Here is an 11,060-nt window from a genome sequence, read left to right as displayed (position 1 = left end):
TGGTTTCTTACTTTTTATATTTTGTCTCCTTCAGGATGTACTACATCATGGAGTTGTTCTTCTTGTGTTTTCTCACGGAATGTTTGACAATATTGCCACCTTACTGTTGCTTTTTTCCTTTCTCTATTGACATATCAGTTGCAGTGTCACTTGTTCTTCTGGGTTTTTCTTTCTAATTGCACTTACATGCAGGACAGTCTTTCATGCAAAACTAAAAACCAAGTTTAATCAGTCATTTTGCAAAATATTTTGACTATAGCAATTCAGAGATTTGGGTCCTGTATTACTTGAAAAAGTTAGATGTGTATTTATTGCTTAAAGAATATTTCTGTTTCCTCTTTTGCAAATTAGATGTTTAATGAAAAATTGGCTTCTCTCTTAATTTTCCCTAATATTCTCCTTCTTTTCTTACTATATTCCATATCTTTTTTCTCTTTCTCCTTCCATCTTGATCTCTTCTCTCTTCTGCCTGCCTATACTACGTCATTCTTTGGCTTTAAAAAGTATCAATTTTTTAAGTTGCACAAACCTAATTTCGGCTGTATTATTCACTGAAAACAGGAATCCATGCATCAAGGCCTACACATTTAGATGGGCAGAGATAAGTAAAAGGAAATGGGAGGCTGCTGCTGTTGTTCTTCAAAAGGAGCTGAGAGAATTAGTTCTCCAGCATACTATTATGTCAGTATTATCTTTTCCTCAGCATTAGAAGTCTTTCTTCTCCATTTGATTGTTAATTGTTATTGAGCAGAACATCTTTATTATACATATGTTAGCTTTACTGCATAATTTTGTTTTGAGAGCAACGGAACATCAGTATGCTGCTTGGGCAATCTTTGTACCTTTCTTTTTTGGTATTAGTTGAATGGAATAATGTGGTGATAACAAGTCTTGTTATACTATATTTTATTTTATTCTAATAGTTGTGATGTAGTTAGATATACTACATATTTGACTTATGACTCAATGCAAGAGCCATTCCAGTGGAAGATTGCTGTAGTCTCTTTCATAAAATTCAACCACATGGTTCTTTCTAGTATCATGAACAAAGATCATGCTTCTTTAGTCACTGAATTGACCGAAGTTTTGGCTGCATTCTGTAAAGTGCATGGCACTTTTGATTGTGTTGTGTCTGGTGCTTGAATATCTATTTACTGTACCTCATTAATCAATTCTGTGCTTCTCAGTCATTATGGCTTCTGAGTTTGAAGATTCATATCAATTCTGGAAAACAAATATCTGATTGTAAATTGGTGAATGTTAGAATGCTGAGTTGACTTTTGATTTTGTTGCTTCAATAATGGCTGTTTCTAGTCCTTTTATTCTCAATTTCGATTAGGTAGTGAGATTCTGTTGCAGCTACTACTCTGTGACGGAAGGGCATGAAATTTACTATGTATTCTATTCATTGTGTTCTGTTTATTTATTTTTCCTATCTTTGGAACTTCACAGTATCCAAGAGCATCAGAAGAGCATGTGCCCTTATCATCTCACCATGGTGCCACCTCTGCACTCTCCACTGGACTCCTGGTTGATACAAATCTGGATACATCAGTCCCCAATGCTTATAGGCCACCACCTGCCCCGATACCTTTCGATGTGAGTTTAGGGCGTCCTCAAACTCCACCAGTGACTCAAGAAATTTGCAGCAGTAAGAGTGATGCACCAGTGCAAACAACTACTGATCCTGTTCAAGAAACAGGTGGTGGCAATACTCAAGAACCTGTGAAGTGTGAAGATCTAAAGGAATCAGAAAGCAAAACTGAAGCCAATTTTGAACCTGAATCAGTGAAGGAGCTGGAAGTTGAGCTTTCAAAGTCAATTGAACCTGTTGTTTCAGTGATAGAGGAGGATGTTTGTCCCACCTGTCTGGAAGGTGGTTTCCTTTCTGTAACTCTTTCATTCCTTGCAACTCATAGCCTCCCGATGTTAATTGAGTTGTTTTCTCTCTCCTTGCAGAGTATGATACTGAGAATCCAAGAATTATTACAAAATGCGAGCATCATTTTCACCTTGCTTGCATCTTAGAATGGATGGAAAGAAGTGACACCTGTCCTGTATGCGATAAGGTTTGTCTGAAATTTTAATATCTTTGTTTGGATAACAATAGATTATACATTAACATGAACATTGATGAGATTTATTTGCATGTTATTTATTATACAGGAAATGATATTTGACCTTCCTAATGAGTAGTAACTGCCCAATAAATCCTGCGGAGTTGAAGTTCTAAGTTACTTGAAGTTGGGATTAAGAATTCAAAGGTTACAAATGCTTGAAAGTTATCTTTTCTCTTGCTCGCGCTCTTTTTCTTTCAGTTTTTTCTATCTGCTGCAGTTTGTTCTCTCTATTGCCCCCACTTTAAGAAGCACAACCCTTTTAAAAAGCTTAGTGTCCTTTGTGGTTTCTTTTCCAATGAACTTGGAAGTTTTATAAAGAGTCATAGCTCATTTAAAATGGACAGTGTGACACCATTTCTGAGGTTCGTTTTTCATTGCCTATACATTCATCCTTGGGGCCTAGATCAGCATATTATCGGAAATGTAAGGCCACAGTTCACATGGAGACAATGAAACGAGTTACCCGTCTGTCCGATCCCAGTTAGTCAGTCATACAAAGTAGTTGGTATACCCTTTTTTCTTGTTTCCCAAATTTATGCTTTTCTCAGTCCAATATTTTCATATCATGTCAGCAATTGATTTTGTGAATGAAATGCAATTACAGTTGTTCAATGTTTATATTTGGCGAATTGTTGATGAAGGATCTGGTAGTGTAAAGGAAGTATGGTAGGAGTTTGTGTAAATTATAGAAGGATCAAATGAAAGGGAATTTTTTGTTTTACATGGTTCATGTACATAATAGTTCGATTTTCACATTAAAGTTTGTTACAGTTTGTCCTTATACAGACTTACATAATCCATTCTCTTTTCAAGGTATAATTTTTTTCTATTTGATTGTTGCGTTGCTGCTGCTTCAACAAAATTCTAGAGTTATCACATTTTTACATTATATTGCGTGTGGGAGCATATTCCTTGCTGGAATGATTTGCATATGTCGATTTATTTATACAACTGGCAAAAATTAGCTCTTAAGTGAGTAATGCCAAGTTTTACAATTTAAATAGAGTTATCGCAATTTCCCCTCAGGTATTTCAAATATCCGCCATCAATATTGTATTAGGGTTTCTGTTTAATTTGATGGATGAAGGTAAGAATGTTAGTGTTCTTATTAGGGTTTCTGTTTAAGTCAATGGACCAAGGGTGAGAGAATGGAACCTGACAACACAACAGGGGTTAAATTGTTATTTTAAATACTTCAAGGGAGAAAACTGGAAGTTAATGATATTTCAGGGAAAATTATAATCAACCCTTTTAAATGTTACGTTAATTTTAAGGTTATTATAGCCTATCAGCCTTCACAAAATTAAAATGAAAAATTAGAATATGAATTTAGTATATAGGTTAAATTGTTATTGACTTATCTACGTTTATTTAATGTATATGGAATTGTATTTCATGTAGGCGAAAGAGAGAAGACAGTGGAGCTAATTTGTTGATTAGGTTTCTATATTTTGTTGTGTTTTTAAATCCAGTCTAGTCGGTTTGACCGGTCGAATCGTAAAGTTAGGCTGATTGGGGTTGAAAACCAGAATTGTAATTAACTCGTTATGATCTGCGGTTGGATTGGTGTTTATGTAGTGAACCATCAGTCTAATCGGTTTTTTGCTAAAACTGAGTTAACTCAAATTCTCAAATTCTTCTAAGGTCGGAGTTTCAATCGGTGCCTCAGTGGGGAGGTGTTGTCGACCAGGAAAACGCAACAACATACAACCAAAACAAGTACAAGGCAATTATGAAGCCAAAACCAATAAAAAATCAGTAGAAAATCCGATCAATCCCACACCAAAACAATTCAAATCGCGGTAGTTGGAAGTGGCTCTCAGTAGGTATTCGGCAAGCAAATAAGAATTGGGGTTAGCAGGTTTTAAAGGGTGGATCACGATGAGTCGGGAGGTGGTGTCTAGTTGAGTTTTGCTTAGAATTTGTCCAAGAAACGGCGAAATCCTAGCTTGTGATTGTCGGCAATTCATGGGTGGAATGGCTTGGGAATTTTGAGGGTTTTATAAGGGAGTAGCTAGTGAGTCTAAGGCTGGTGGCGGTTGGGGTTGTCGTCGCTCAAAACGGCTAGAAACCAGTGAAGGACAGTCGGGACGAAGAGAAAGAGGGGGAGGAAAAGAAAGAGAAGAGGAGATGAAAATAAAGAGGAAGGAAGAAGAAAGTTACAGAAGAGAGATGGGAAAGTAATAGAAGAAAGAAGAAAGTGATGAAGATAAAGAGAAAAAAATATATAAATGTTACAGGTGTTTGTTCGTCTACTTCAAACCTATAGGAACTGATATGGAACTTTTAGGGGTGTGTTTGCTGGATTTAAACTTATAGCGGCTGATAGAATTTTTCAGAAATGTGTTTGTGGCGCACCAGTTACACCGATCGGTCCAACCAATCGGACTGATCAATCCAAGAACTGGCCCCTTGATCGGGTCAAGGAGCGGTTTCGGTTTTTAAAACATTAATATTTTTTATAACAATTTTGTGAATTATATGAGGCAAAAAATCAAGCACGACCAACTAGATTACGAGTCAATGACCAACTAGATTACGAGTCAAATTTAAATAAGAAAATTGAGGGGTTGAAAAGTAAGATAAAGCCCTACTTACAAACGTTGAAATTTATCTCGAAATCAAGATTCAAGAGTGTAACCTAATAAATAAACTTTGATTTATTTTTATTTTTTCTTTCATAATTAATTCATACAACTTAAATTTCTAAAATTCTGATTTTCAGAAAAAGAAATATGTGATCTTCTTTTTAATGTGAAATTTGTCCTTAAATTATGCCTTGAACAAATCTCGGCTTTTTTAAAAGACGAAATCTATTCCTTGTTCTTGTATTTGATTAAAATAATAATATCATTTCTTTTACTTCTGGAATTTATTCTAATCACCCGTCTCTTATATCTCCTTTTATCTCCCAATTTTCAATTTGATCCCACAAAAACAATACAACCCCCAACGTTTCTTTCTTTCTTTCTTTCAAGTTTCATCCCGTGTTGTCACCCTGACCATACCGAACGTTAATCATGGCTGTCTCTTTTGTCTCCTTTGTGACTTAAGGAGATCACTTTTGGCTCCAGAAGAAATGAGGTAATATCTTGTAACATAACTGCTCAAAAGTCTACCTCTTATTTCAATTCGTATATCTTGTACCATCTGTTTCTTTTGTTCTTGCTTATATCAATCTGTAAATAAACGCTCAAAACCCAAAAAAGAAAAAAGAAAAAAGTAAAAAAATAAAAACTCTTTTGGAGGAGAGGGTTTAGTTTTATTTTTTTGTTTATTGTAAGAGAAGTTCATGGCCGGATGTTCAGTTTTAAGTGCTTCAGATTGTGGGAAAATTAGTGTTTATGAGAGTAATGGTTGTTACCTTGAGGTTAATAATTATGAGAAAGATAGTTTCGATGAGTCCCTGATGCTATACAAGGACAAACGAAATGCCTGTTTGATAGGTTCTTCAGCTTTTTTGAAAGAGGTGGCTGTAAAGGTTGCATTAGGCCTGTTCCAGACAAGGCTAGGTGATGGCGCAGTCACTAGAATTGTTCGAATCTTTTGGGTTGTGAAGAGAAGAGAGTGGTTTATAAGGTGTCCGAAAAGGTTTTGTGGTTTTTGTGGTGATGGAGTTGGGGTTGGACTTTGTGTTTTGGCTTCGGTTTAGTTGATATATAGTGGATTTAGGGTAGATGCAGATGGTTTAATGGGAACTACGGTAGTAAAAGTTGGGAAACTGGAGGGCAGATTGTGGTGGGAATCACGGGTTTTTGTACTGCGTTGGAGAGTTAGAGAGGGAGGTTTAGGGATTTGCTAATGAAGTGGCCATACAAGACAAAGATGATAGGCTTTTTGGTGGAATATTGAGAGAAATGGTAGTATGTTGATATGGATTGAGAAGAGTGCATTAAATTTGTGGAATAACAAAAGTAGGATGTGAAGATCTATTGTGTTATAAAACATGACAAAAAGCTGTAGTGACTATGGACGAAAATTTCTTGATGACGATGAAAAATACTTAATGATGACTCATTGTGGGTCAAAAACAAACTTTTCTTATCGTAAGAGGGAACCGGGAATCTTTATCAGGAATAGTTGAACTGGTTATCCAGATTGCACAGCATCCCTGATGATCCTCAGTTGGGGTAATTCCGTGAGCCATCTAAGTGGAAGCAGTATGAAGAGGAAGACGCTGGGTGTGCAGGCAATCAGGGCACGAGATGCATTGCTACGAAAGAAGGACAGTTGATTCGAACATTAAACAGTCTCCCTTGCAGGTAGGGAGAGTAGACGGGATTTGTATACCTAATTTGATTCATATTATCTTCATCAAGGTTTTTTGGATGTGCTACAAGTTACTGTGTTTTCCATTAATAGAGGTTATTATTATATTAATTAAGTGTGCGCTAAATAGCAAAGAGTATAAGATTTCCTTTTCTAAGGTAACCAGAATGACCAAATTTGAAGCCTGCATATTCTTGCCACTGATACCCATCACTCAGTTAAAACCTAAGAAGGATATCATATATGTTATCCATTCAATCCCTCTTTACATGATTATGGGTTGAACTGCAGAGGTCTATAAATGAATTTGGCAATAAAATATGAGAGAATACTTGATAGCTTTATTTATTGTAGATTCTACTAGAGGTTGAAAAATAAAGATTCTGAACTGGGCAGTTAATGTAGAGAACTTATCAGATGCTTGAAACCAGGAAAGATGCATGAACTTGAGGATTTTATATTTTGCGGGGCTTTTAAACAACAGTATTCAAGATCATGTGGTATTATATTGCATGCATTTATTATCAGTACATGTCATAAAATCTATACAAGTAATCATCATAACAGAAAATTATGACTATGAGTGACAGACAGTGTCGCTTAACATAATGGGAAAGTAATAATGAATTTAATAATATAGCAACACATGGTAATGCTCTTTGTTGCATGCCAAATACACTGCAACTTTGTGCGTTGCTCAACTGTAAAAGTTGTTGTTGACTTACTAAACCTCTGCTGTTTCATAAATGTAGTGAATCAATTGTCAATCTGTGAATAGATCATGGTTTAAATTGCAGAACAGTCAAAAAGATACATCCATCCATGTATGAGGACATTGCAAATCGCTAGTCACTATTCTATAGAGAGGTTAGATGCAGCGAAAGGCTTCCTACCTCAGTAAAATCTCGTTTATGCTCTTGTTGCAATTCATGTCTCTGCAACTGAGGGTAAATTGACTAGTCCTCGCAGAGAGAGTTGGAGACGGACCAAAAGGAGAAAATCCTCTGAAAATTATTTCATTGGCCACAAAACAACCGTTTGGACTCTTGTGGAGATGAGGCCCTTTGAAAAGCATGTTGCCATTGGACCTCTTTCAAGTAGTGTCCTGAATGGACAGGCATGGTTGCCGAGAGTAACCCTAAGTGGCTAGGTACAGCTTATGGCTTTGGTAGATGGAGAACAAAAATACCCTAATTGAAAGGGATCCCATTGGGAGGGGAAGATCAGATACAGTGGCTGTTCGCTTCCGGGTTCTGTGAATGTGTTAGATTCACATTGCTGAGAAAGGATGAAATTGAAGCTTGAGCTGGGTTCTGTTTTCTTTATGGAAATTTGATAGGAGGGTGAGGAAGTTCAGTTCGATGGACTGTTGAAGAAGAAAGAGATTTAAGGAGATAAAAATTTAATCCTCACTCTTGAGTAAGCGCTTGTGGGGCAATGCATCAAATGCTTTATAGGAAGACAAGGAAGACTTAGTAAGCTATTACTTTAATGTATTCCTTGTCCGCCGCAGAAGTTATCAGAACGTGGACTCCAAGGGATATCGCACGTGTGATGATGATGAATCAGAACTGGATCTGTTAGTGGCAGTTTTGGGCATGAAGCAGTGAAGGTTCCTGGCTCCGACATAAGATATGTGATAAAAAAATCAGTTCACATATTGGATGATGTGTAATGCAGGTCAGGAGTACTGTAATTAGGAACTCAAGTCCCATGGGTGGTACATTACCGTTAAAGTTTAAGGTTCTTTCCTCTTTAGCAATGAAGCATCACTTAATGACAATGAAGATTTGATGGTTTTAGTAATCACATTGAAGAGTGACGCAATTTGAAGGTAAGTTGTGGGAGGGTGGAAGCAGACCTGGCAGGGTTCTTATGATGCCAAACAACAAAATATGGTAAAATGTGTAAAATGTTTCATGGCGGCCATCAAGTTTTTCAAGTTTTCAGAAGTAAACTTTTTGTTATCCAATGCGATGGCCGCATTTTGTATACTGTCAATGAATACAGATAAAAAGCTTTTGATGGATAAAGGAATAGGGAAGGTAGGAGAGGTACACATACTGTTCTTTCATTTTTTTTTTTCTGTTTAGATGTGCAATATGGCCCTGTACTTTTTGGAAATTTTTAATCATCTTACTCTCTCTAAGTTTGTGTTGTTGGATGAAGATTAATTTGTAAAAGATCTTGAATTTACCACCATAGTGTAGATGCTAAGTCAGCTACTGTCGATAAGATGATGACAACCAAATTTGGAAAGTAGTCTTAACTTGTTTTCTTATATAAAAAGTTTCTTTCATGAGTTGTGGGACAAATAAGGTAACATTTCAAGTGGCAAAAGATGCTAATATTGGCCCTACAGTTTTCCTGGATGCAATTACCCCATGGCCATGTATGACAAAAATCTTACCCCTGATCAGAAATAGAAAAAGCCCCGGAAAAGATCATGCTGCAAACCCTGTAGTCTAGTTTTGCAATTTGACATTCTAATAATTTTCTTTCAATCCCCTTCAGTAGTTGAGATATGCCATTATCTTTATTCAGAATAGTTTTCTTGTATGAAGATGTCAACTCAGTATAACTTTCGAAGCAATCAAAGAATATATGGCAAAAGATGGAAATATTTTTAGCCTTCTTCACCTATTTGCCTCATTTACATCCAATCAGTTTATAAGGTTGATATCAAAAGGATAGATTCCACTCATGAGTCTTAACATTTGGAGTTGTTGATAGAGCAAACGAAATATTCCTCCTTGGGTTTAGCGAATTTCAAGTCGATATCTCTGGTTGCATTTATTTTAGATTCTCACCCTTAAAATAACGTCGTTTCCTTTATTTTAACATATTCCTAATTTTTCACCATAGCAGGACGCACCTTAGCACGCTAGCATTTTCTTTGGCAAAGACAGGCTTATATTAGGAAAAACTAACTCACATTAGCAATGTCTAAGCTGATGGTTTTTGGCTTTTTCCGAACAATTCCGAAGTCCAAAATCACTTTTAAGACCACCATTAGACATCTTACAATCTCCTCTACAAAACTTATATTTTCACTTATCAACCTTGTTTTCAATCACTTCTAATAATCATTAAAGATGTTAGTTTAAAGTCTTTGTAAATGCAACCAAGGGTGTCAACTTTGGATTTCACTGGAAATGGACCGTTTACTCTTGTCCATACACGGAATTAGGAGACTACTCATATTGTCAATGAAGCAAAAGGTTAAAACTGACAAGACAAGACAATCAAAGATGTGGGAGATTCTCCTACCCTTCTTATTTTATTCCATTCTTAACCCAATTCCATTATCAACTGATAAACTAGTAAAATTATCTTGTAATTGAAGTCATGGAAGAAAAGAAAAGGTTATTTATGCAGAGGAAAAGATTAAGCAAAAGATTTCAGAAGCCACCTTTATCATAAAATAATGAAGGTGTGAACAGTTTTGGTGGCGGCAATATAAGCAAGAAAGTGATAGAAGAACTTAAGATAATAATCTATTAAGTAATCATTTTAAGTGTTCGGATATGGTGATAGAAACTCTTAAATATATTACTCAAAAGATTATAAATTTAGATCCTCCCAATTGTTGATAGGTCCGACCAGCCCATCACAAAGAATAATAATAATAATAATAATAATAATACTCTGCTTAAGCTATGTGGAATCTTGCTGCTGGTACCAAGTTTTTTTTTTCTATTTTTTTAATCTTTTATTTTAATTACTACCGGGCATTTTCTCCGTTGCTCCCCCAATTTTTGAGAAATTCATTAACCCCCATTTATTTTACTTTTCTAGTATTAATTATTAACATTGTTGTTTAATGATGCAAGATTTTTCAAAAGTAATCAAATAATTTAGTTGTAAGCCACCTTCACAAGTGGGGTCTAATTGGAATTGTCAAATACATATTCATAAACTCTTAAGAATTTTATAGATTAGCAATCATAACCTTCAATTACCTTGATGAAAGTTGTAATTTTTATTTATAAATGATTATATCTTAAAAAATACTTTTTAACCTAATTTGCTAATTTAAAAGATGTTTTTTCTTATCTTATAATTGTAATTATTCAATTTGTTTTCCTCTTCTAGTGATGCACATATCAAGAGAACAAAAGCATAATATTCATTGCTAAAAAATCCTCATCATTTTTCAAACATCAACATCTCATTTTTCGTCGAGTGGTACGACGAGCATTAAGATGTATGGTTAAGGTATACGGTTTTAAGTTTGAATCCACTGACTCCCAAGATTTAATCAGATGATCATGATGGTAGCATGTTGTGCTAGTCATCTACAGAATTAATCCAGATGGGTGTAACTGAGCTTGGACACATGATTTTTAAAAAAAAAAAAAAAAAAAAATCTCAATTTTCTCATACCCCCTTTCATTTTCTAAATTTAGGTTAGACACTTAACTTTTTCCCTTTCCATTTTAAATTACATATTAAATTGCGAAATATGATACAAAATTGAAAATAAAATTCACCCAATAATTCTTTATTATTAAAGTGTTGCTAACCTTCCTCTTCTATTCTATATTTACCATTGATAAATATGACGCAAATTTAATATGAAAATGGGAATACCGGTAAAACCCTTTTAATAGATTTTTTTATTTTCACGTCATTCGATTTGCAAATTATTCACACAAATCATTACAGAGA

The 11,060-nt window shown here is 35.2% G+C and overlaps 1 protein-coding gene across 1 annotated transcript; it reads left to right on the top strand.

Moving 5' to 3' along the window:
• LOC116117606 (probable E3 ubiquitin-protein ligase RHB1A) lies at window positions 1-2,359 on the top strand. The gene is made up of 4 exons (XM_031403626.1): window positions 1-681; window positions 1,453-1,876; window positions 1,960-2,069; window positions 2,167-2,359. Exons 1-4 carry the CDS (start codon window positions 616-618, stop codon window positions 2,194-2,196), a joined length of 630 nt encoding a protein of 209 aa, XP_031259486.1. The 5' UTR covers window positions 1-615; the 3' UTR covers window positions 2,197-2,359.
• The last annotated feature ends 8,701 nt before the right edge of the window (window positions 2,360-11,060 follow it).

The sequence above is a fragment of the Pistacia vera genome, unplaced genomic scaffold (assembly GCF_008641045.1).
Source record: "Pistacia vera cultivar Batoury unplaced genomic scaffold, PisVer_v2 Contig82, whole genome shotgun sequence".
In the NCBI taxonomy this organism is placed as follows: domain Eukaryota; kingdom Viridiplantae; phylum Streptophyta; class Magnoliopsida; order Sapindales; family Anacardiaceae; genus Pistacia; species Pistacia vera.
The sequence above is the reverse complement of the archived record's forward strand: the minus strand, read 5'-3'. Positions and strand labels throughout refer to the sequence as shown.

Bases quoted from the DNA above. Each gene is read 5' to 3' on its own strand.
- LOC116117606 (XM_031403626.1), top strand. From the start codon at position 616: ATGGGAGGCTGCTGCTGTTGTTCTTCAAAAGGAGCTGAGAGAATTAGT. The intron at 1,877-1,959 runs GTGGTTTCCTTT...CTCTCCTTGCAG, and splicing joins TTGTCCCACCTGTCTGGAAG to AGTATGATACTGAGAATCCA. The intron at 2,070-2,166 runs GTTTGTCTGAAA...TTTATTATACAG, and splicing joins CCTGTCCTGTATGCGATAAG to GAAATGATATTTGACCTTCC.